We start from the raw sequence: 27,113 nt of genomic DNA, 5'->3' as shown, positions 1-27,113 counted from the left end.
CAAGGTTCTGATTCAGCTACGTATTTCTGTAATTCACTTTACTGCTCACTGTGCCATGTATGGCGTGAGGCCAGCAAGGGTCCAGGCATCAGCAGGAGGGGGATACACAACAGAGAAAGAGGATTGTTTAAGTCACACATCTCCTTGGCCTTCAGATGTGACCTTTCCAGTGAGTGATTCAATTCCACTGTCCTGCTTTTGCTGAGCCAATGTCCACAGTAACAGAATGTCATTCCTTGGGACAATACTGAAGAGTTAGAAAAACAGAGCAGCTGATGTAAAGCCACGCTGTTTCCTTGCCTGTCTGTTAACTGGATCAATACTTACACATCACTCTTTAAGCTTCCCTACGAGATAGTCTGTAAAGCCACCTGAAAAAGGGGGAGAAAATACATTGTAATAAATAAATACCTTAGGAAATCTGCTCTTGAAGTTTCTATTGTTCTGCAGCACAACTGATTATTTTTGACTGGCATCTGAAGAGACAATTTGGATGCTGGCTAGAGTATTTCATTCAGTCAGTTCTCTCCCATTGCCCACTACTTTCTCCTTCATAAAACAACCCCCAACTCCTAAGCTGTACATTCACTGTGTAACTTCTAGGTAATTTTTGAGGACATTTTATTAAGTTTTACCTGTTTTCCTACTGCCACTCCAGTGATACAGTGAATGCATCTGAGTAGACTGAACTGACTGGTGTGTTTAAAAAAATGTCACTAATTTGTTACACTTTATCCAGTGACCTCCTTGAAAAATGCAGTTTCCCCAGATGTGAACTGTGTAAGACACCTGTACTTTCTCAGATTCTAGTGGTTGTGTTTGTTCAGCAGCTTGTGCCAACCTTTCAGTTAGTGACTGATGTGCAAACATTGATTGACTTAGGAACAAAACCGTTGATCCTATTTATTTTGTCTGTGGATTACTCCAAAAGCAGAAGGAAAGACTCTGTGGAAGACAAGGCAAGCATCTCTTTACTCTTGTTTATTCTGCAGGTAACCACGGACATGTACCAGGTTCTAGCAGCCAACAACTACCAGCTGGAGTATCGAGGGGTCATAAAGGTCAAAGGCAAAGGAGAAATGACCACCTACTTTCTAAATGAAGGGCCTCCAATTAGTTAGCACCGACTGCAGCACCACACAAAGATGGATTTTGCATTACCCAGGATTGTGAATCGGAGAAGAATCATTTTTTGGCAGTGAAGCTGAACATGCGGCACAGTTGAAATTTCACCCCATGACTCTAGAGCTGGTATCAGCAAATTCTTTGGCCACCCATCAAGAAAGGCAAAAGAAAGAAACCACCTTGGAGTTGTTCGTGGCTGTGTGCTAAGTTGACCAAAGATGTGCACTACAGAGTTCACAGAAAAGACATGAATTCGGCATTTTTAAAAAGGCTGCTACCACAGGATGGCATAAGAAGCTATTTAAGTATTTATTGATGCAACACAACATTTACTTGGTTGAAGGAATGTATGATTCACTACAAAGCATTATTTTGGAATGGATTTGCACTCCCATAATATTTCCATCCCATACTGCCAGCTATTTGAAGTGTACCACTGTGCTTTTATTAGCTGTTTTGAATGGGCTTTCAAAACTGACACCCACTGTTGCAGCACACAAAAAGGCCTTTTAGAAGGACATTGGTAATGTTTTAGTGTGAAAAGACATTATAGCCCTGGCCCACTCTTTTCCCTTTTTCTCCATGGCTAAATGACTGCTCTGCTGAGTGGGGCTGGCACACCTGATGAAGGGGAAGATCAGGATAAAGGAAGATGGCTCCACAACCATATTTATTAAAAAGTCATCTGTGCTCTTCTTTGGTATCTATCAGTTTACAGGGGAAAGACTAGATGTAAACAAGAGACACTTTGTGGGGGGAACTCCCCTGAAATTTGTTGTGGGTTTTTTTGTATTTTTTATTTTGTAATATTGAAAACATGGAGATCTAACAGATATACCAAATTCTATATTTTGTAAATTATATATAAATTAGAAGGCAGGCTGTCCACACCGAGGTGTGGGGGGAGGTGTATATAACCTGTAGACTTTTGTGTAATTTTTTTGTGTAATACTCTGAACACAGACTTGGCAGTTTTCAGATTATCACTATACAATCAACCAACAACAAACAGGTGAGTTTCCAGGCAGAATCAGACGCATTTTAAAATGAAAATCCAGAAAAATCTACAACCCCAAAGAAGAGGAAAAACCCGCGGTAGTCACAGAATTGTTCCGTGCAGCATTCCAGCGGAGGGTGGCGGCTTCCCAATGGAAACAGGACCTTTGAGTTTTAGCTGCTGAGATGTATCAAACATGTCAAAAAGAGCTCTAACCAAATCTTCTAATTATTACCAGGGGCTCTTATGAGAAAAGGAAAAAAAGCTCATTTGAACTTTTATTTTAAAAACATAATTTTTCATAGATGGTCTTAATAGAATCCTGCTGATCTGAGAGTTGTCTGACATTGTAACTGCCGTGTGACATTACAAGGAACTATGTGCTGCAGCATCGAGTTGACTTTCCTGTAGTAAGCACTTATTTAAACTGATTCACAGATTTTCAATTTTCAGGAATTAGGTGATCTTCAAAAATTGTTATGATGACAAGTGTGTATATGATGAGGTGGTTGGCCTTAAAATAGTGCCATTGATACTGTGTTGGGCATCTTTATCACTAGTGGGGGGTTTCTGAATAGTTCACTGTTATCATTTATGTACCTTTTCTAACTATGAAAGAAAAATCCCTTGATATTTTATTAAAAAAAGAAAATAATTTTAAAAAAGCTATATTTTTTATATTCTACGAGGGGAAAGTTTTGATATTGAATTTGGCTAGCACTAAAAATTACTCCAATCTTTTGACATTTAATAAACTCGTTTTCCACTCTTCTCAGGGCAGAATTATTGTAGTACTCACAGCATAATGATTGCACTATGGTGGTGGCGATTTCTTTTTCCTACTCAACAATGAGAATAAGTGAAAATCCATGGACCTGTCTTAATTAATTTGCTCTACTGCTAAGCATGACCTGAGCATTAAGCCATTTAAACATGAGCTTAAATGGCAACGCCCCTTTCCTTCTCCCTTCCACTAGGAAACATCTCTGAAAAGTATAGTATATTGACTTCTGTAAAACTGCCAAGTCTGCCCTTGTACTATACTTTTGCTCCTTTACATCCTTCCTGGTTTGCAAAATACTTAAGTTACATCATGCTGTTATGCCTTTTTCCCCTCCTCCACCTCCCATCCCCTTTGTCCCTCACTGAGTTTCATTACCTTCATGCCATACACTTGGTTTTAGGTTTGCTTTCTGCTTTCCAAAAGTCTGCAGTCTTCTTAACTTTTGATTCATCTTATGAAGTTGTGTTGTCAATGAAATTTCAAGTCCCCAGTATCTCTAGCTGTGATTGTTGACAGTGTGTCATGATCATTTCAAGGGGTATTCACACACTCTTTACTCTGGATCTTGCAAAAATGGATACAGTTATGATTTCCCATGGAAATTGAAATCTATTTAAGTAATTTAACTATATTAAACACTGTTTCACTGGTAAAGTGTCTCTGTTTTATTTTAGTTGCATCTGCCTGGTGGGATGAGAGTTGTGTAGGAGATGCTGGATCTGCAAACAGAAACATCAACAGATCTTGTCTGGCACTGATGGATGCCCTGATCCTTTTTGTACTCCCAACTGCCCTTGGAATCAGTCTCAAGGCAGCTGAGAAAATATACTGGCATAACTGAACATCTTAAATTTGTGTGTGTGTGTACTACTAACAAAAAAAAAAAAATTGTATTTTCAAAAGCACATCACCTTTGCTGAAGAATTCCCCAGGTACCTTAGTGCTTGTCCTCTCAAGGACACTGGAAGGAGGCAGCACTGCTGCCAATTCAACGTTTTCAATCTTTACAGGTAAAAGTAAACATTGCACATGACTGTACCAATTAACAGGAGCCTCAGGTAGAACTGAGAAACAAAACCCTGCAGCTTCCAGTTGACTTCTTTTAGTAGAGAAGACATTACACAGGCAGCTAAAAACCAAATGCCTTACCATCTGTTACAGGTTAGGTGGGATTTTATGAGTGTACTGAGAACACAGCTGCAGGAACAAAAAGCCATGAAGTATTTAAGGTATCAGTCTTTATGAAAATTGGCAGAGAACTATTTAGTACTTTCTATGCTCTCCTAAATAATCATACAAAATCAGTTTAGGACATTGCCTGATGTAAGCAACTTTTTTTAACTATCTGGAGAAGGGTATTCCTGGGGGGAGAGAAGTCTCCAATGCTGTGCCCTTTCATTTCAAATTACTCTACATAGACTGGCTGAATAGTTTTCCCCAAATGTATCTTTTTCCCACCCAGAAAGCATTTTGATAAATTTTATGGTGTTTAGCCACTTCCCCCCAACACAGATCTTGCTTCATCAAGTATCTGCCTGCATATAATAAAATGATACATTTGAGACACACTGAATTTCTTATATGTGTGTCTTGCACTACAAATATCTCCAGCCTGGATGTTTATGTGTTATACAACAATCCACAGACACCAGCACCTGGCCAAAAAATATGCCCAGAGGCAAATATTTTCATTCTGTTAAGTTTCCCAAGTGCTCCTCAGAGTACCATCACTTCCAGACTGAAGTTCAGTTGTCAGAGAGAGCAAGCTTGGGATGCTGCTGGGAAAAGGGCAGCTCAGCTGTTTTAAGCTGAACAAACGCAAATTTCCATGCTCTTGACCCACTGTCCTTGAAACTGAAGGAGCAAGTAGGCTCCGGGGAGGTGGGGGGGAAGTCTGAGAAAACTGAATTTCAAGCAGGATGGGGGGCAGGAGCAGCAACATTTCCCTGCCCTTTGGGAGCCAGGTAGTTTCCTGTAAAAAGCAGAGACATATTTTCTGTCCCTGAGCACCTCTCAGTCCCTGCACGCCCTGCTGTGCCCTGGCACTGGCCTGCAGGGCAGGTGAGGTGGCCGCACTGCTGGGGCCAGCCCTGTCCCGTGGCTCCCCGGGAAGAGGGCAGGTTCCAGCCGGGAGTTAGCGCAGCAGGAGAGCAGCACTGACACTCCGAGGGGCGCCTGGGGCAGCACGGCCCTGCCATTCCAATAGAAAGCTCCAGGGGACAGCAGCTGCAGTGGGCTTCCCTGTAAGCAGCTCGCCCCAGAGATCTTTTAACAGAGAATTTTACATGCAAATAACTATTGCCATCTACTGGAAATGGCATTATATACCTACCTTTTGTAAGTCAGGCAAGCCTTTGGTCATTCCTTCCTAAAAGCAAATACAGTGACACTTTATGAAAGATAAACATTCTGTTGTGGGTGTTGGATGAACCCATTCCAACCTTCAGATCTTCCTTTATCAATACAGCATGAAATGGGCTCTGCTTTTACTAAATCCCACAGAACAATTGAGCAACCACGAATGGCCATCTGCACTTCATACTGAAGTAAAGCCTGCTGTTCAAGAGTAATCAGCTTTCCTAAATTCATCTTCCTAAGTCTGGTAACTCAAGTACCCAGTAAAATCAGCAGGAAAGCCCTGCCTGAATGCTGACTTTGTGTAAGCAAAAAGGAAATCCTGGGAATTTTCAATAAATTTTCACCTCCAGCCTGGCCTGCTGTATCTTGGTTCTGATCTCATACCAAAATGTCAGCAAGTTCTAATATTACAGTCAAACTCAAACATGCTAAGAAGCCATGTTTTTAGCACCTAGTAATACCACATAATGAAGAACAGTCATGCTCATTAACTTTTCACTGTGAAATGGGATTTTATCAGTGCTATAAAAACAAGCAAACAAAACCCCAACTGTTTTCTGTTATACTGGCAGTTGCATTTGTTCATTATACCTGCTAATCAGCAATTAGTTTAATGCCAGCATAACTGGAATGGAATAATGGCTCCAGATGCTATGACAAAGGAAGTTTTCATTCCTTAAAAATGGATCTTTGGGAATAGAAGGAAAGGACAGTGCCTCAGAGAAAACAAAATTCTCTGCCAACATATAAACCAAAGAAATGATGCAACAAAAAAATCTGTATGTGCACAACAACCTGAGTTAAAAACTAAGCAGTAGTACTTAAGGCATTTGTAATAGCTTCCCTGCCTATCAGTGGAGGTGGAAAGACAGGTGTAAGAGTTCTTCTAGACACTATAAGCAAAATAAAACCTAGTTTTACACTTATAATAGCTCTATTTTTTAATCACTGATTTTAAATGACAAAGGGCTGCTCTTCACCATTTCAGAATGGTGCACTGGATGCTAATACAAGCAATTCTTGGTGCTAAGCTAAGGCTGTTTGCTGCTCATGTTCATAAACACCTTCCTCTCTGTCCCTAAGTGGGGAGGGAAGAAAATTGACTGCAAAGCACCAACCCTGGAGCCTGCACATCAAGGGGTCTCCAAAGGCTTCACCTCAGACAGCAGTCTGAGACACACCACTTCCCATTGCAGTTTCATCCTCTAATTCTTGGTTGTAGTATTTATGCACAATTAACTAATACTCCATCACTTAAAAAGAAAGATATCCATCTCCTTTTTTCTTGGTCATAATATCTGATACTAAATAACTTATTTTAAAACATAACATTTTGGTATGAAATACCCAAGAAAATTTGCCTGGGCCAGCATTTCATAGCACAGCAGATCTCTGCCAATTTCCAAATCCAGCAACACAAAAGCATTGCAACCTCTCTTCCATTAAGGCTTGATTACAACTTGTAGATAAAAACCTACATCTATTTATACATTATAGAACATCATAAATAACTGTTGTATAAAATCCCAATGTAAGTGATGGTGGTCTTGTATGGTTGGTTGGGGCTTGTGTTTGATTCACCAGCTTTGGGAGCATACAATTGTTCTCTCAACGAGATCACAGAGATTTTATCCCAGCTCAAAAACACCCAATCCATAAAGCCCAAAGAATCAACACAATCCCTGTATTTCTTGTTTAAGCTAATCAGACTGATTTATTATTTTCCTGTCACCAGTTGTCTGTCTCAGGTTTGAGCTAATTATTCATCCATTTCTGAAAGGAAGAACATATAAAAAGAACAATAATCCAACAAGTACAAGTCACTCCATTTACTCACCAATCCGTTCTCTTTCAACCCTTCCAGAGTCCAAACACATGAAGCGTGCAAGAATCCTGGATTTAGTGGCAGAACTTTTTGGATAATTACAAAAAATGAACCCTATCTACAGAAATCAATGTCAAAGAATAATTAAAAGAAAAACATAAATGAAAATACATGAAAGAACTTACAGCACAAGAAAGAGCGCCATGTCCCCAGAAACTGAGTTTCCAGGTTACATTTTAATTAAGAAAACATTCACATATATGTCAATGCGAAATAAAACATTCCGAAATTTAGTATCTTACATATTCCACATCTAGTTTGCTAATATGCAATAGCATTATTATTATTTAGCCTATTCCCTACTGCCTCACAAAGGCAAAACTGACCTTGGAAGTGAAAAGCTTGCACGATATGCAGAACATACTCTACACATTCCTCCATTAATGTAAAAATGTATTTCCACATTACCATCAGATAATGTGATCATGCAATACCATCAGATAGTTCCACATCAGATTATCTCCAGGAATGTATGAATGAAGCTTTTTTATACCATCAGTCATATTCTACATATACATTTCACTGCATGGATCTGTTTCACTTTCCTCCTCTAGTCCCATATTCTTTTGTGTCCTTTTCAAGAAAATAAAAAAATAATTAAAAAAAGGTTCAACCACCAAGTGTAAAATGTCCATAGGCATCTTACATTGATATATTAAAAAGAAAACAAAAGAAAAAAAAAAAAGCCCCATTCAGACAGCTTCTTCTTTTGGAGAACAGCTTTACATTCCTGAGAGTAACTACTGGAACAAGACTTGGTCTCAATGTTCCAGGACTTGTCAGACATTGTAATCAGGAGACTTTCCCTGGGGTTGTCGCAGTCGGATCTGTAAGGTGGAAAAAGCTCCCACAGTCACATGGAAGAAGAGCTGCCACAGGTTGCGCAGTTCATACAGGTACATGTTACACAGGCAGATCAACCCAAAGGTCAGGAAGGATTTGGCATTCCTCCAGCCTGTGTAGTACACAAACAGGTAACACTGTCAGGAAATAAAAAACAAATCAGGTTACTTCATGGAAAATAACTTCTATTGAAGAAAAACTATCTGGTCACTGAAAACTTACAGCCCAAACCAAGGAAAAGTCTGAATCAGACATGGAAGAACAGTATCAATTCAGCAGTCATAGAAGGATGAAGAGTACCTGATACCATTACAAGGCTACATTTTGCTTGCATTAAACCCTTTCTGAGAACAATTCTTTCACAATAATTAATTACAGCCTGCAATGAGTGGCCTATGACAAAAGACAGTGGATGTTCCTGGCAATCTCTGGTCAAAATAAACTCTGCTCTACTCAAGCAGTGGAGAAGGAACAGCAGCAGTCTTCTTCAGGAAAGCAATAGGAAGGACAGGGACCCAGAGCTCAGTACTCCCCCAGACACCTCCCAGTATCCTGCCAGGAGTGATGCTGTGATGCTGAGGGTTACCTGGCAGATGCAGAGGCCCACACCCACTGCCCTGCTTCATCTGCTGCAGAACTGATCGCATTTGGAGAGACACAACTACTCTCCTGGAATTCTACCACATTTTAGGCAATGTTCTGCACAATGTGGTGTAACACAGTCTGTCAGGACTGCCCACAGTTCCCTACTCAGCCTTCTTCCTACTGTAACAGGAAATCTGTTCAAGTCTTTTGCCTCAGTTTTTATCTCTAAAAGGACACAGCTTTTACCCAGACATTATTTTTATTTCTTCTCATGTTTGAACTACTCCCTTAACTGCTACAAAATAAAAAAAAATCCTCTGTCCCTTCCCTTGATCAGGTAATTTCTGCTGAAGGAAGTTTTTCTCTGAGCTTTAAGGTAGATAACAATAGTATTTATGCTTACTTTCTATTCCAAATCTGTTCCAAATGGATTTATAACTATGGTCACACATATTTAATAGCATCCATCAACAGATTATCTAAGTGCCATTTCTGTTCTTCCTGGGCATTTGCCATGTTTTATCAGTAAAAAAACTAAATTTTCTTTTCGTTTTTCATGTTCTTCAAAAAAAAGGCAACTGAACAATGCAATTTATTGAGGTTACTTTACATTCTATTTGAACTCTTACCACTTTTGTTACAAAGCATGCATTTCCACTGCAAGTGTAGCTGAGAGCAGCAAAACTACTTGAAGCATCTGGATATCTAAATATTGTCAGAGAGGTGAGGACTGGCACAATCAGTAAGATTTATATGTCCTTCCTCCAAAGCAAAATAAGACTAGAGATGAATAATCTGCATGTTTCAAAACCCAGTCAGAAGTGTTCTGAACCTGCCTGGCCATTCTGAGCAGAGTAAATGCAACCTACTTGTGCTGACAAATTCAAGAAGCATATCTAAAAGAGCAATTAGTTGGTACTGGTATCTCTGCAATAAGAATTGAGATAATTTCCTAGTGCTGTCACTTCCACTGACAACGTATGAACAAGTGTGACTGCTTCCAAGATTAAAATAAGAGTCAAGATATGCTTCATCAAAATGATTAATAAAGGCTTGAAAACAGTAGTTTAAAAATGTTACTGTAACATGATGTCGTATGACTGTGACTTTTACTAAAGAACTGTTTTAAATGAATTCTGAAGTGTATCTTTCATTGGTCTAGCTCTGAATTACTGGATGTGCCCCTTACAGAACAGATGAAAAGGCCAAAAAACAGTCAGAAGGCCAAAACACTACAGTTTTAACAGCTTACTGTAACAAGTACTGTTAGGAAACTCCTGAGGGTTGTTTTTCTTCTACTAAAGGGAAATGTTACCATTAAGTGTTATACTGAGCATGCTTTTATGAAGAAGGCTCCTCTGTGCTACTTCAGAGAAGATTTTGATTTTTGATTTTGTTTTTTTTTAATGAATGTAAAGAAATGACTGAAGGATCAGCTTCTACTTCTGGCACAACTGAGACTGTTGTTACTTTTCTTTAAAAAAGACTAGAAACTATGAATTAACGCTAGACATGTCAGTGAGCCTAAAACATCCATGGAAGTCCTGTTCTTTTGCCAGCATACCCGAGTTCTAACCATTTCTTGGGAACTAGAGACACACTGCTGCATTGTTATTAACTGAACAAGACAATACAGCATGAAGGACGCCTGGTGGGTGAATGACAGTGAAATGTCAGTGAAATGTTCCTGTTGGGCAACACAGAGAATTAATGTCCTGAGCTCTTAACTGTAGCCAAAGAACATCAGAACATACCAGAGAACCAACAACCCTCAATTCTGAAAACTGACCAATCAGATATTGCAGGGATGATACCAGACAGTGGGAAACAGAGTTTCAACAGATGTATTTTGAGTATTAATAAAAAGCCTACATTCCAAGTTGCATGGATTCTTTCATTCAGACAGCTCAGTTCAAGGCAAACAGTGGAGGAAAGATACACATCCTCATGTCTCAATGGACAGACATGAATACTTTATAAAGAATAAGGTTTCCAGTTCAGGAGAGGAGGGAAGAAGTGCATTTTTTACACAAAAAAAGAATGGAGGAGCTCTGCCTTATCTGATATGGAACAGACTGCTGGCATGGAAAATTAACACCAATCTAAATTATTTAAGGCAGAAGTTGATGGAAAGTCAACAAGTGCTGAAGAACAGAAGTCATGTTTTGTGACACTTTGCTAGAGATAAATTGTAGAGTATGAAGATTACAGATAACCTGGACAAAAGACTGATAGAAAGGCATTTTCTTATATTATTGTCTGACACAGTACTAAACAGTGGCACACAGAAACAAGTAAAACCTGCATACTCCACAAGTCTAAGATTAAAAGTCAAAGTAATTATAGTAACAGCAACTGAGCATGACAGACAGACATAGGTTAATGTAACAGCAGTGTCACTGAATGACAGATGCCAGCAGGCACCTTGCTATAAATTATAACAAAGTCAATATTCAGATGCAGAAATGGAATACTGAAAGACAAGAAAAACAAAGGGAAAACAGGCAGGAAATCAGTGAAAACTGGCCACAAGCTTTGAAAAGGAAGATACACATTAAAGTACAAAATGAGGAAAATTCCAGGGTGCAGTGCTTAAGTATTACTGTATTTACTTTAAATCTGCCCATCAGGGAGAAGCAGTAAGCAATTTATTCAGATGGTTAAGTCTGCTTGAACTATGAAACTATTATTTCAAGAAAATAATGTAACCTCCACTGCTTGTGACTTTAGAGATAATTATCTTAATTAAATGTCTTAATCATCCAGCTGGAGAAAAAATGCCGGCAAACAGAAGCTCTTTGTATCAATCTACTACTACACGATACTTTATGATTAATGAAAAAAAACAGAGCAGAAGATATTTTTTATTATCACCCTATTCAAGTGTCTGTGACATTTAAGAAAACATAATGACACTTACGCATGACTGAGTAATGTTTCTAAACTCTAGTGAATTATGCAAGAAGAAAAACACACCTGGTACAAACAGGCTGCTGTTCCAAGAAAAAATGCAATAACATAGCTGAAATCTTCACCTTCATTCTGCAAGAATAAAACAAAAAGCTATGTTTTACACAGAAACAAGTGAAATACCAGGCACTTACAGTACAAAAGTTATGAATTATTGCATGTTAAAGTAGTTTTACACAGGGATTTAAAGCAATTCCTTTACCACACTAAACTGAGAATTAGGACTAACGAGTGCTTACCTGTGTGTCTGCAAAAAAATCATGACCTGGAGTCTGACCAAACTGTTTATTCACAACAAACAACTCTTGCCAAGATTTTTCAAAAGCTTTAAAGAAGTCCATCTCTAACACTGGGTATCTACCTTCTCCAGATGCCTTCGAAAATTAAAGTCTAAACACTGGTAGCCACCTTTAATAGCAACTTTGTAGAATTGTGCCTTCCCCTAAAGTTTCACAAAATGGAAACAAGGTTAACAGGAACAGACACAAACTGGCCACTAGGGTGGGGTAAAACTCCACACAGAGAATAACGAAGGCAGCTCTGTGCTCAGACAGTGAGAGCAAACAGCAGCACAGGAATTTATCCGACAGACTTGGAAAATAAGGTTCTCTTGAAGGAAAGATGGAAAAATTTACTTGAAGTGACAGATTTTTCTACTATGTGTTTAGAAAACAAATCCTTTAACTTATTCAAATGTGTTTGAATAAGTTGATAAGAGAATACTCTGCTGAGCAGAGTAAATTTCCACACTCAATGACTATTCTAACTGCATTTCTAGCAAACATCTGCAACCACCAAAAACTTTCCAAGGAAAACAATGGGTAGTCATGCAAATGTTTGTCCTTGAGAGGAAATATCACTTGAGAAGATGGTGGTGCATTCACAAGAACTTGTGTCTGCTGAGAGTATGTTCAGAGTGAAGTATTTCCATGTCCTGTGCTGTGAAGGAAAAACTTTGCATGTCTGCACATAAAAATTACATACACAATGCAGTAACTTCTACCCAGTGTGTCTTTGCCCCAGTGCCACTGTGTATTTGGTGGAGTACAGTAACAGATTGTAACAGAATTTTACTAACACCCAAATAAAACCACTGATGATAAAGCAAACAGTAATTCAGAGAGATGCTTTTGAATGACTTCTCACAATACATTCCATTAATTAAATTTTGGATTACTTCTCCCTAAACCTTGTGGATTTTTCCATAATAAAGTAAATTAAGAGAAATTTTAATGGATTTTTAGTGTGCCTCATTTGTCAGAAATGAAAATTATCTTCCATCCGTACTGAAATCTATTACCTCCAGATGCAATAACACAGAGAATAAAATTAACTGGATGTCCTGTCATCACTTAGATTAATCGAACATTGGTGTTCTTTTTTAAAACTCAGCTGCAGAAAGGTAACAAAATAAGTTTTAGCAACATCACACTAACTGACAGAAATCTGTTCAGTACTATTTGTACTACAGCATACTTTAAAATCATCATTCCTATTTATAAATTGAGAGAAATGCACATAACACAGAAAAACCTAATTAGGGATAAAGTAGAGATGTAGGTTCAACTTGGCCTTTCTTTAAAAAACAAACCAAAGACAACTCAAAAAGAAAGACCTAGCATGAAACATTTCCACAAATGTTCATCTATCCACTAGTCTTCACAAAATGCTGAGACTCAACAGTACTGTTTATTCAATCTTTACATATATCAATACTATGTAAGATACGAATACAGGTATTCTTCTTCACCTAAAAAAATCCATTAGGTATCAAAAATATTGCAGTTGGCTGCTGAAGGGCCTAGAGATCAATACTTACAAGGAGCATCTGAGAAACTGAGGCTGTTTAGCCTGGAGAAGGAGTTCAGGAGAGAACTCACTGCTCTCTGCAACTACCTGAAAGGAAGCTGTAGCAAGATGGGGGTTGGGCTCTTCTCCCAGGTAAGGGGTAAGATGAGAGGAAATCACCTCATGCTGCACCAGGGGAAAAATTTCTTCACTGAAAGGGCTGTCAAGCTGCCCAGGGAAGTGGTTGAGTCACCATCCCTGAAGGAATTTAGAAGCCTTGTAGATGTGGCATTTTGGAACATGGTTTAGTGAACTTGGCAGTGCTGGGTTATGGTTGGACTCAGGTCTTTTCCAACCTAAATGTCTCTATGAAATCCAGATGTGTTAGAATGAAAAGACTATCTACCAACTAAGCAAGAAGATTACCATTTTCTCTCAGAAAACACTCATGGGGTGTTTAGTTTCTATGTCTATCACCACAATAACAGCCATTAAATGGTAAAGACATCTTTGGGTTTTTTGTGGCAACACATGTAACTTTCTGTGCATGCCTGCTAAGTACTGTCAGCATATTCACCTGAATTGCTTGAAAGCATAAACCATTATTAGTGACACTGTAGCACTTGTGGGAATACAACCAGCAGAAGCAATGGAATAGAAAGCAACTCAAAGGCTACAGGGAGGGCCATAGTAGAGATTTTACAGGAAAAATACGGGTTCAGGGGAGACAGTTTGGGGAGGGGAGTTGAGAAGAAATCAACAATTTTCTGACACTGATCCTTACAATACACAAAGAGAAATAAGGTTTATTAAATACAAACAAAAAACTACAAAAGTTCTCTGTAAAAAACTATTTTATAAAACCTGTTTAAAGATTCCCGCTCTGTGGACTTTTCAGTAAAACTGCCCAGATTTTCAAAGCTGTTCATTATTTCACTCAAGTGTTTTTAAATAGCATCTATAGAAATTAAACGCCTCACACCCTGGCATAAATTTAGAAAACAGAACATTATGCTCACATCCTCACTGCTACCAAGGTACCAGGGAAGGAGTTGGCCACCCACCTTCCACTGCTGTTGAAATCACAGCCTCGATGAATGAGGCAGCACACTCAAGGAGGATGCAGGGATCACAAACAATACAGGTTTTGTAACAGAGGCCGGACCTCACCAACAGTACTTCTCAAATAAAACTGGCACAACTCATCATACAGCATCTTCTAAAACAAAAACTGTGATTGCTATGATGCATAACTTTTAAATTCATACACATGTACAATACCTGGAGAAGGCTTTCTATGGCATGGAAGCCACGGATTAAATTCAAAGCTCCACATAACAGACTAAGCACAAATGAGACAATCCCTGGCAGAGTCACAGGTTCCAGACGCTGATGAGGAGCTGCAAAGCAGATCAAAAAAAGATATCAAAGGTCAAAGCAATGCCTTCAGAAATTCAGTAAAATAATAATCTTATTTGTGAGTGGCTTCTAGCTCAAGAGATTGCTGAAACAAACCACAAAATGTTATTTCTGTTTTCTACAAATACAAAACATTATAAAGCTTTCAGCACAAGGTTTAGCAAAAAGTAAACTTTCCTCCAATTTAGATTTATAATTGATATATATAATTGATATATTTAGTCTCTATCTCAATGTTTTCCAGTTATTCGGTAGGGTACTGATGGCTGCCCAAACATGCCAGAAAATCAATAGTAAAAGCTGCAATTGCTAGTGAAATCTGTTCACTATTAGAACCAGCTAATAAGTCACATACTTATTGTGAGCTTTTCTTACAATCCCCACTCTTCTTTAACATTAATGCATTAGTGAGATATTGAGACTGATTTAGCTTGTTTGCTGAACAGATCACTGAGGCAGAGCTATCACAGTCCCCTTCCTTAAAAACACAGCGAGTGCTACCAAAGACACACATGAAGAAACTGCTCTGAAACTCAGCTGGGATCTCTTTTACAATCTTATATGCACCTTCCAGATTGTGCTTAGCCTCTTACAAGTAAAACAGAAAATTAAAACACTCTTTCCATGCATACCCACTCTTTCAGGCTTATCTAGGGTCACAAGACATGTACAAGTATGTAACAGTTATGTATGTTCCCCATTACTGTCCCTTTCCATAATGAATAACAGAAAGCAAATGTGAAAAAACAATGCAAAACTCTTAACAGTCTGGGCAACACTGGGGTAACAATGGGACTACTGAGCTGTACTCAAATCATTCTGTTCAAATCAACCAAGTGTAAAGATGTAAACAATGGAGTTAATGAACTGTAACATTAATAGAGAGAGGGGTGTCAATCCCAGTTGTTTGTATTGCACACATCCAGGAAAAAGGTTTTTCAAACAGTTTATGAAGTTACAGAACCTAAAAAAGCCCCAACAAAAGCTATTGATAAGCAGGCAGGGCTGTCTAATTATGAGTGCACAATAACACAAAAATAAAATACAGGATGAGTTCAGTTAATTCATTTGTGCTGAATTTAATAGTGTATAAGCAGTTGTGTTTTTTCATAAAGAAAAGCATAACCCATGTTTAACCTTGAGAGCTCATTGCTTTTCTAACTGTAGGGCACATTACTCCCAGCAATCACTCAGTTAAGGTTCATATGCATACAACACCACTCTTTTTCAATGACTCCAAACTGGTTGTTTTGGCTTTTTTAAAACCCTCTCAGCCAGAGACTGGCAAAAAGCTGAGGGTGTATATGACTGTTTTTAGCCAGAAGTAATTCTATCCATTAACTGGTGGATAAAATTTGCTCTCTGCTCTCCAGCTCTTCAGAAAATCTCCTTTTCCCCATGCACTGGGTAACTTAAAATCATTGTGCACTGTAACAGCTTCTATAACACCTCTTTGAGAACCATGGGGGGAAAGTAAAGAGTCTGGTCAGCTAAATCAACAGAGTCTATGAAGATCATAAAATAGTAACTTCTCTCTTACTAAAATATGAAAAATAAATCAAAAAAATATAAAGGACATTATGTACCATTACTAATGTCATTAAACTCTACAGAGCTTAACAAATTTTAGTGTTACATCAAAGCCACAAGAATCATTTATATACAAAGATGAAGGCAAAACCAAAAGAATGAAGAAGGATTGTCAGAGAAGGCAGGGTAAAGGACAGTTGACTTCAAATTGGTACAGCCACCAATCTTGGAAATATGCTTAAGTGCCATATCAAAAATTCTCAGTTCAAATAAGGCACAAGTTCTGAATTTAATGTTGACATTTAAATAGAAGTTCAGGAAATTTATATGACATGAGAAACTACATGACTTGTAAGAAAGTTTATTTAAAACTAAAATGTGAAAAAAAACCCGCAAAAGTATAGAGTATACCATCAAGCAAAAAAAAAACGTTGATCTGACAACTGTTTCTTCACTGAAAAAAAAGCTCAGAAAATAGTAATTTTATCCTAACCTGAAACATCACACATCAGCATGCTGTGACCCTATTTCTAATGCCTGCCAACACCTACATGTACCTTTGCAGGAAGATTCTATCCATAATCTGCACACTTTATGCTTCCCACATGTAGAATTACCCCTACTCCTCACTGCACTGCACAACTCTCAGAGGGAAAAGGGCTGCTACTGCAAACAGTGCCAGCACAGCAGGCCTGGACTCCACACCCTGGCTACACATCCAGTCACAGTGTGAGCAAGTGAGAGCCACTGCTTTCCCCCACGGCCCAAGCTAATGCCTGCCACTCTGCACAACTAAACAAGATTTGCATCCACCTAACTTCCCACCTCTGGATGCTCTCCAACTTCATTTAACACAGTTCACTCCAGAAAGTCCTACTTTTTAACAGTACAGCATATTCAGAAATTCCACTAGGCAAAACATCTTTTTGTAAGAATCTGTCCTTAGAGCAAAGGAGAAATCTGGAAGTCCAGCCAACTGCGTGGGCAGCAAACATCCAGAGAAAGTTCTTTTCAAGGGTGGAGAGAAGTGATGAATGTAAAGAACTACAAAACCACTAGCAGACTTTCTAAAAAAGACACTGTTATTCAATAGCATCTAAAATGTGAAGAGCTGAAGAAATAGCAAAGTGCCAGCCTCTCAAAATGTACAGCGCTTTGATGGTGAGTTTCTACAGCAACTCAAGGAAGGAAGTGGATAACTGAACCAAGATCTATGGAATTCAGAGGAAGAGAAAGTTAAAAGCAATTGAAAGAGAAACAGAAGAAAAATGACATGGAATGGAAAGAGGACAACAGAATTACTTCTGTAAGAAACTGTGGAGAGGTAAGTAAAAAAAAAAATAGAAGATCACCTGCCAATTATTGCTGAATCTTGTATTTTAGTTAAAAGGGAAATGATCCCTATGTTTTTTTAATTTAGGTCTATATTACCTTCCAACACACTTACTCAAAAAAAAAGTGACAAAAACCACATCCCCCACTACATGGGCAACTTTTAAAAAACCAGCCACTTTTGACACAGGCTGAATTCTCTCATGTTTATGGCCTTTTATTTTTCCAACTGCAGGAAGTTCGAATCTATACAATTTTCACTTAACCAGCTGCCCCTTCTGCCACCATAAGCCTTTCCACAAAGCAGGACTACATGAAAACATTAAGAGTAAACAATAATATAAGAATCAAAAGTGGCAAAAGAGTGGTATCACAGCATCACACACCTTTAAAAAGAGCCCACACACAGAAGAAGATGACAAAGGTATGTACAGTACTGTTTAGAAGATTCCACTCTTTTAAACAATTTAAAACCTTCACACTTTTCCCTTCCTAATTTTCCTGAATGTAACTCCAATACTGTCAAATTGCAAACACAGAGATTGCAAGCTATTTTTACACTGTCTCATAGCACCCGGAATTCTCAGAATCAGGGCCCCAGAGTACAAACAGATCACCCTACTCATTTGGTTTGGTTTTCATCTTCCATAGAAAGCAGTTTTCAATCTTCTAGAGTAATCCTCATGAGTAAGTACATAATAAGGATAAAATACTGGAAAAGAGATCCTATTAATATATACAAATACATAAACTGCACAAAATCTCATTTATTACAACATTGTAGGAGGTGTTAAGATTTATGATTGCAATTCTATGATTTATGATTGCACCCTGACACTGTAAAGTGAACAGCATCAGTGTGTGCCTGCTAAGGATAATTTATAGAAAGTACTTTTGGGAAAAAAAAAGGGAAATATATTAACTAATTAAAATCAACACTTCCTTCCATTCTATTTACGATTTTGCTTCACTAAATTTGGATGACTGAAATCAGATGATGTCAGTATCACATGTGGAGTCCATGTATCAGTGCAAGGATTTGGCATTTTGTTTCTGTCTTGCTGGGAAACATCTGAAGGTGGGCCTCAAACCCATTCAGAGGATTCACTTAATAGCACAAACCTTTAACCCAGCTCAACCCCATAACTCCACATTTACTGCCTATATGAAATAAATTAAAGTTTTAAAAAATTAATGACTACTTAAATGAATGTGGCAGTTTTATACAAAATTGCAATTTTTAACATTGTACACAAGGCACTAATTTTAGAGAATGCATCTTTTAATGAGCACAGCTCTTTGGAGTTTCACCACTGTAGAGGATTCCTAAAGAGATGCTCCTCCCTCCAGCTACTCTAACTCCTAACACTGCCCTCAGCTTATGTCAACACTGAGTCTTACTAGGCAAAAATATCAGTATTTTCAGAAATATTAAAAGGTCAAAAAATCAAAATCATCTTCTGTTAAGTGCTCATCTTCATTTGCAGGGTTTGCTTCCTTCAATAAAGCAGTTCATTGAACAGAGTCATTTCTTCCTCTGAGTGCCTTGGGAAGGTAAGTATTTGGAGCAGGAGACAAAACAGACATCTGAGCTAAAATGGATATAAGGTCATACCAGCTTTATGTTTTGGAAAAATGAATAAAAGCTTCCTTTTTTTAAGAAAAAAAAAGAATTTTGCTGCACCTGTCTCATTTAAGGATACAACAATGCAAGTCTGGAACTTACCTGCAGATATCTTACCAGTACCCTTATACTCCCCCACAGGTATATGAGAAAAGCCATTGGCTGAACCAAGTTCTGACACAGAAATTTGATATGGTGGTCTCAGTTTTATTTCTGTCTGCATATCAGCAAGATTCATCTTTGTTGACAAAGAACGTGTGTTGTTGTATCTCTGTTTGGTCCTCTGAATGAAATTATCTGCAAAATTTAAAATAAAAAGGTACTTTTCTATGGACTTTGTTAATTACATAATCCATGCAGCTTTTCCATTCACAAACTGAAATATATTGTTTGAAATACTTGCATTTATCTTGGATTTTTAATGCTATTTCTGTTTTGTGCCTAATACATCATGGGCTATTTAATTCTGCAGTTAAAAAAAAATTAAAGCTCTAAAGAACTAATTATGTAATAACAGAATAAACAAATGACTTTTCATTGCATGAGACTGAATGCATTTCTAATACAAAGGATTTGCTGCACTTCAAGCTTTTCTGTTAATTTAGTAAATATCCTTATTCAAAATTACGTTGTGGAAGAAAAAAAGTGTTCATAGAAATCTTCACAAGGAGGACAATAATGTTATACAGATACTGTCAATAGCTGATTGAATTATAGACAGGAATTAACCAACTGAAGTATCTTTCCCCATGTTTTTAAAACTGCAGTTCTTTTTGCTCAAATGTGTTTTATAAGAATATCTAATTACAGTCATTTCTAATATGTAGTATTAAAGCAACATAAATTAATGGAATTCATAACAGCTGTTATCTGGTATATATGAGCTGCATTTGGAGTCTGAAGATTAAATGTTCCACTACATTATCAGACAAATAAAAATTTCTCCCTTTCATGTATTGAACAAAAGGAAGCACAGCTAAGAGCTAACATGAAACTGCAATCTTTTACTTGATAAATTTATGAAGCTCAACGACTTCACAGGTAAAGTATTTCAACAGGTATGAAGTCAACTCCTAGTATTAGGCAGAAGATGAACTCCAGAGTTGGTCACACAAGGCTTAAATCAAAACCTACTGGAATGAACAGAAGTAAGTTTGGATAAAACTCCAATAGCCTAATTTAATGCCCCCAGAAGCATTTCTTTATTGACTCTAACAGGAGTTAAATCGGATTCTAAATCCACCTGAAACAGAGCTATAAACAGCTTTGGACATTTTTTTTGTGTGCATTAAGTTGCATCTATTTAAATACTCATTTGTCTTAGTATGAGAATGAAGGGGGAAAGGGCAGCTCCTTACCAAACTCTATAAAACAGTATGGTCTGATAGCAGTATTCGTCTTCATCATATTGTAGGTAGTGATGAACTCCTTCTGAAGCTCATCCAGGAAACAGAAAGCCAGGACACTGGGATAATTTTCAGTGCACAGCATCATATAGCTTACTCCCAGAGAACTTATAAAGCTAGAATTGAGAAAACATATCCAAAATTTCAAATTTAAATTCAGTGAGTTAAATGCTTTTCTAGTCAGATCTCATATTCTATAACCAGAAAAACAAAAACTTATCTGGGGTAGCAAAGGAATAAATGTTTACTGAAAAGTCCAACATTATTCTAAAAGAAAAACAAGTTACTTTTAGGCAATGTTTTACTTGAACACCACATTGTACAATCATATGAGAAGCTGTTTTATGTGTATGTGTCTGTCTATATGTGTGCATGTGCACACATATACACACAGCTGTGAAACAGAAAATAACAAAGCTTTTAGGATGCAGAAACACAGCAGGTTTGTCCCATAACAGCTTTTCACTCATCTCAGATGTACAATATATGATCTGGTGCAGCCCAAAAATGCAAAACCTTTTCTTCAGATTGGGGGGAGGGCTGTTGGCTCTTTCTAGAACACGGGAATAAAACTGTTCTGCAGGATGCAGAATTAATAATTCTCCAAAGACAGTTGCAAGGACAACCAGAGACAGCAAATATGAAATCAGAAAAGGACAGTTTTCAATATACATATTCTGTTGCATTTAGGAAATTCATCAGAGTTCCAGTTTTCATGATACATTCAAATTTCTTTAAAATCTTGCTGGATAACCTACAGTACTGAAAGTAATCAAAGACAAACACAGTAAAATCTACCCTGATTAATACCTCATTCTTAAAAGTTTGTTTTAAGCTAATCAGTTTCCAGGCCAACTGTAGTTGGCCTGTCAACAACAAAACAAAACAAAAACAAACGAACAAACAAAAAAATAAACCCTGAAACTATTTAGTCCATCCTGGGCTTTAATCCAGGAAATGCTGGAAACTCACACATCCCTATAGTAAATGGAGAGGTCTTAGCACTTTCTAGGATCATTCAGATGGTAGGTACACTTTCCACCACTCTAATTTCTACATGGTTAACTAGGAGTTATGATGAAATTACTCACCTCATTTAAAATATCAAAATTAGAGTCAGAATTTATGTCAGTTAAAGTGCAAGTGAACCATAAACAATAAAGAAGATCTTACCGAATATCTAATCCAAACATACTCTATCAGTGTAAAGCCACTCTTCCCATAATATCCTATGACTTTGTGCCATTACAAAGGAACTCCCATGAAAGTCTGAATAGATCCAAATCTTTCTACAATTTCTCGATTTTAAATTTCTGATACATAAACAGCGCCAAGAATTAATCTTAGCTTGATAATTCACTTCTAATGTGAACAGTTAACTTTTTCACTTACAGAGAGACACAACCTAGGATGTTGCAAATACTTAAATGACAAGCCTTACTTTATATTATACTGTCCAGTTTTCAGAGTACATCTATCAGGAAGCTGAGAGAGTTTTTTTGAGAGCATTTTAAAATATTTTCTACATTCTTGCATTCCCGTGCTCTGGTCATAATCAGTAGATGCAGAAAGTGGGAGTCCATCCCTCACACGGACCACAGAAGCAGATAAAATCATAGACATTGCCAACCGAGTTAACAACAACCTGCAGCAAAACATAAATCGGGAGGAATCAGAATTAAGGTAAAAGCAGAAACAGAGTCAACTGTGATCAATCAAACTTCTCAAGCTCTACAGTGGGTTCAGGCCTAAACTGGGGCACAGTTAAGATTTTCAACTATAACTCAAACTAGAGTCTTAACTGAACAGGACCTACTAATCTACACATGCCACAAAAGAGTTATTCAAACCTTACATTAAATCAAAACATTCAAAAGTTTAGCAAGGCAAGTATTAAAAGGATTACTTATCTGCTAAGCGTCAGTACACAATTTTGTTCTCCTACAAGTGGGCGAACTGCTAGAATTTATATGAAGCCAAAAGAAAACACTTCCTCAGCTCTTAACACTGCTCTGCAGACTCCTACCATATACTACACCTATCACTTCAGACACTATGAAAAAATATTTTTGCCTCCCTCAGATGATGCTACTCAAGTTCCATACAGTCACAAACTGCAAAAAGAAACAGATTTCTGGATACAGATGAAATATGCTTTTGTGTGTGATACTGATATGTTTACAGCACCTTTCAAACTATGACGTTAAGGGTGTTTTATAAGCCTCAGCAGCTGAATGACTGCATTCTCACAAGTCAGAAATCCAAATTTTCCCCAAAAAGACACTACCTCATCACAAAAGAGAAGCAATAGTTATTTTTTACCTGAACTCTCATCTTCTCTATTTCCCACTCCCCAAAGATTATATATCCATCAGGATACTTAATGAATAATCAACAATATTCAGGCTTTTCAAGGTTATTTACTCCTCAGAGAGAAAGAGGCATAATAATGTAAGCACTAAAAATGTGTTGTCATTTTCAATTTAGTAAATTCAGCTTCATCAGCAGTCAAACTTCAACCTCCTCTGAGATCCATCACATTAGCTGAATAAATTCCAAATTAATACCCTTGTATTTTATTTGTACAGCACCATCAGACTCTCCCCAAAGCTGTAACAGCAGTGGAAGCCACTGCTGACTGCAGTCTGCTGAACACCTTGAGGCTTTTATCAGGTGCCCTTGTTATTTCAGCACTTCACTAGAGAATTCCCTCCTGAACAAAGTGCTTCCATCAGCTGGACACAAAACCAGAAAACAAATCCAACTCCAGGACTTCCTGTAGATCAGCTTGCTGGCATGGAGCAGTCAAGAAACTAAACCCATAGTTCTAGAAACTTTTACCTATATCTGAGTTCATGTTCCTAGAAGGACAATTCACATGGAATGCACATGGACTTATTTTCTTAACTACGCTCCTAACCATATAAACAAGACAGCAGCTCAAGAGCATGACAAAATTGCAGAGGAGCTTTAACCTGCAGTGGTTCTCTGACAATAACCATCTCTACCACTCAGAACTCAATCCTGACAGGGATGTTTGGGAGCTGTATCAATTTAAACAAAAGAGCAATGATGTGATAGCAAATTTTAAATAACCCTTCATTAACTTACTTGCACAAAATGTAATTTCATGGATCTGCATTTCCCCTGATGAAACAAGTAACTTCCTTAGCACCTAACATGAAGAAAGGAACATAGCTCCATGTCCTGTTTCAGGAAAAGGCAGTGAATAGGACTGCACTGCAGGAGAAACCCAGAGTCCCACAGCCAGCTCTCTGAAGAAAAGATATTATTCTGTTCACTTTTTAAATGATCTCGATGGTTAAAGTTCATGTTGAGCTATCTGATGAGATAAGAACAAAGAGAAAAAGTTAATAAACATATTTACCGAGTATAAACACACTTCAGCTCTTTTTGTGAGGCCATATTGGAAAGGCCTGAACTTAGCCAAGGGAGGTTACTCAAAAGATACTCAAAGGAAAACTAGGATAACAGATATTTAAATGTTTCTGTGTTCTTTAAGTGAAGTTCAGGAAGTCACATCACTTGAGATGTTTAAAATGGGAAAACATGTTATCTGTCTGCACAGTACAGGAGTAACTCAGCTTTACACAACCTTTGACTTTGAACTCCATCATTCCCCTCATTTGCTATGCTTGATTAATCCATAATCTCCTCTGCTCAGAACACTTCAGGAACAAAGCACAGCACAACCACAGCTCTATTTCCATATCATTAAGATTTTCAGTGTCCAATCTCATCACAGTTCTTTGCTCCTACAACTGAGGACGAAGAACATAAATACCACTAACAGCATGTATGCATAGACAACAGACAAAGCAAATGATAAAGACATCTTTAGAGATATTCTTTCAACTTTTATGTCTATTCTGTACGTAAATAAATATTTGCAGAAATCTTGAACAAAACTTTCTTCAAGAGTCCTACTTGTATTCAGAGAAATACACTCTGTAACAGAAGACAAGGTTCTATTGAAACAAGCCAATTCTCTCAATAAACTATGAAATCATGCAAGGTAGAAATTGTGTTGAGCTGAAGATCTTGGCACCAGTTAGGTTTTGTTACCATCATCTTAAAAACCCACCCAGTGAAAATACGAACTTTTTTCTGAGCCTCCTAACAGCAGAATCAGAAAGCCATCTAAAAACCAGAGCTAATAAAATAACTTTGGAAGATCATACATATGTCAAGAGATGTATAATACACATACTGTAACAGAACAGTCAGCATTACCTGAAAATGTATTAACAAAGAAAAAAAGTTTACTAAATCTACTTTACCCAGTTCTCAAAACAATACACCTTTACACAAGGAGTCAAGTGGTAAATTTGATATGCACTTATACATTCAGAGGTTGAAGAAAGATATGGCAGTGCTTTTAGAGCTACCTCTAAATATCTTTTTTAAACATCTATTCAAAGCTGCTTTAAGTAATTCACCAAATTGCTACTAACTTCATAAGTTTTCCTCCAAAAATTCTATATCCCTCAACCACCTGAAGATGACAAAGGACTGCCCTTCCACTGCAAATGGTCTATAAATCTATTCCAGCTGCAAGGAAGTGAACAGATTGGGTTTGCTGTCTCATCCCATGACAGAATTGTGGAATACCAAATCCAACCAGCAGGTGCTTGGCTCACAGGTATCACAGAGGGTCCAAAACATCTCACCAGCCAGTGGAACCTTTTGTCACAGGCTGCTGTCCATTAAATTCACATGTTATGTGAATTTAAGAGGCAACTGGAAAAGTTCACAGAAAACTACCAAGGGTATTAAAACCAAATCACAACCCTTTGCTCAGCATGATTCTGACCCTCACATGAACACCAACAGGGACAGTACATCGCAGAAGCATCACTCTGTGCTTGCACCATTCTTGTTTCCCTTAGTTAGAATTTACTTCTGCCCCATCGTTGTTGATTTCCCCTCCACAGCCCTCACTGCAAATGAGGACTGGGAGAATTCATGGAAAAGAGGAGGATGGAGAAAGCTGGCCACAGACAGGTAAGGGTCAGCAGGATGGCTATTCCTCTGTTACTCCACCTTCCCAAGAGCTGTCCAATTTCTCGTGCACGTGTCAGCATCCACTGTTCCACAACTAGGAATTAGCACATGTGCCTGGTTTAATTTCCTCCCGTGAATGAGAAACCTCAGGTGATGGAAACCAGAGCCTGTTTCACTGTGCTTTTTTTTTAAGACATATTCAATTATCATGTTGTTTATTTCTATGTTATGATGGTACTTAATCCTGAAGCAGCATCTAGAAGTCCTAGAAACCCTGAAAACAGAAACTGTAATATTCCAGCCTTTTGTAACAAATTCATCGTCTAACTTGTGATCTGATAGTTAATTGTTTTAAACCTATCTGACATAGTTTTTTAACACTTTTAAGAAGTGTTTGAAAGTGAATTGTGACTATGATTTGCTCTGGATATTTCACCTTAAGAAAACCTAGCTTTTGCAAAATTCTGAGCAGATCTAATGTAATGGCAAACCTACCGTCATGCACCTGATAGCCTTCAGCCAACTTAATCACAGCCTTTCTTGCTGGAATGCCTGCCTCCCATAAAAACCTTCCAGAAAATATAAAACTGGGAAGTGTGTGCAAGCTGCACTCCTGTCTGACACAGAATAAAGATAAAACTTCTGTGTTTTCTTCAAGTATAGCTAATACTGTTGGATAATTTATTGCCCCTGCTTCTGAGGGTTGTGACAGCTGCACTACACAGGAAGGAGCCTTAATTTTTTCACTGTACATAATACTTCAGAAATCCGTGGTACACACTGGAGCACCACAGAAGTACACAACAAATAAAGCCACACTGACATCACCAGGCATGAGACAAGGGAATAATCCTTTATCACCAGCCAATATAATCCTTTCCATAAAGACAGAGGGAAAGAGACCTCAGAGGCAGAATCAAAATTCACAGAATCAATGAGGTCGGAGAAGACCTCTGAGATCTTCGAGTCCAACCTGTGACTTGCCAGCACCACGTCACCAGCCACCGCTAAGTGCCACATCCAGTCTTTCCTTAACAAGTGGTTCCAGACACAGTGACTCCATCACTTTCCTAGCTTCCCAATCCAGTATATAATCAACCCTTCTGAAGAAATTCCTCCTAACGTCCAAACAATTCTGAAAAAGTAAGGGAACGGAAGAAGTTGCGTCCGTAATTCTGGCAGCTTGATCCTTTCACCTACCACCTACTTACGTGGCAGCTCCGACACGACCATCTGGAGCTGCAGCAGAAGCGCTGACTCAGTGGTCACTGACTTAGGCGGATCCGCACCGCTCCAGGTCATAAAACTTCACACAACCTCCTGCAGACCCTGGAGAGCGGCGGAGACCCCTACACACTGCGAGCTCCCGCTACCGGGCGGCGCTTGCCAGGAGCCCCGAGCGGCCCTCGCTGCCCCCCGCGCCCACCCTGCCCGCAGCAGCG

The 27,113-nt window shown here is 38.2% G+C and overlaps 2 protein-coding genes across 5 annotated transcripts in view; one reads left to right on the top strand and one right to left on the bottom strand.

Moving 5' to 3' along the window:
* The window catches only part of ADCY5 (adenylate cyclase 5), a 205,587-nt gene extending 201,839 nt beyond the window's left edge, over positions 1-3,748 (top strand). The window contains exon 21 of the mRNA XM_015634704.3: positions 993-3,748. Within this exon, the coding sequence (XP_015490190.1) occupies positions 993-1,121 (129 nt within the window). The 3' untranslated portion in view covers positions 1,122-3,748. The remainder of the gene's footprint in view (positions 1-992) is intronic.
* Positions 3,749-6,951: 3,203 nt separating this feature from the next.
* Positions 6,952-27,068, bottom strand: SEC22A (SEC22 homolog A, vesicle trafficking protein). 4 transcript variants are annotated; one of them, XM_015634707.3, is made up of 8 exons: positions 24,263-27,068; positions 23,758-23,989; positions 22,088-22,291; positions 20,599-20,762; positions 19,343-19,537; positions 14,617-14,735; positions 11,554-11,619; positions 6,952-8,129 (listed from the first exon to the last, which is right to left on the bottom strand). In XM_015634707.3, exons 3-8 carry the CDS (start codon positions 22,267-22,269, stop codon positions 7,929-7,931), a joined length of 927 nt encoding a protein of 308 aa, XP_015490193.1. In that variant the 5' UTR covers positions 22,270-22,291; positions 23,758-23,989; positions 24,263-27,068; the 3' UTR covers positions 6,952-7,928. The 4 variants fall into 4 exon arrangements, with proteins under 4 accessions (XP_015490193.1, XP_015490194.1, XP_015490192.1 ...); XM_015634708.3 differs by having other exon boundaries at positions 26,883-27,068; XM_015634706.3 differs by having other exon boundaries at positions 23,758-27,068.
* Positions 27,069-27,113: the final 45 nt, after the last annotated feature.

Source organism: Parus major, chromosome 7, assembly GCF_001522545.3.
Source record: "Parus major isolate Abel chromosome 7, Parus_major1.1, whole genome shotgun sequence".
NCBI lineage: Eukaryota > Metazoa > Chordata > Aves > Passeriformes > Paridae > Parus > Parus major.
This window is presented reverse-complemented; position numbering and strand designations above follow the sequence as displayed.

Coding starts and splice junctions, on each gene's coding strand:
- SEC22A (XM_015634705.3), bottom strand. CDS start 22,305: ATGTTTTGCTGCAGGTTGTTGTTAACTCGGTTGGCAATGTCTATGATT. Junction 20,763..22,087: donor ACTGGACAGTATAATATAAA/GTAAGGCTTGTC, acceptor TCTCAATTCTAG/CTTTATAAGTTCTCTGGGAG. Junction 8,130..11,553: donor CAGCAGCCTGTTTGTACCAG/GTGTGTTTTTCT, acceptor ATTTCCTGACAG/TGTTACCTGTTTGTGTACTA.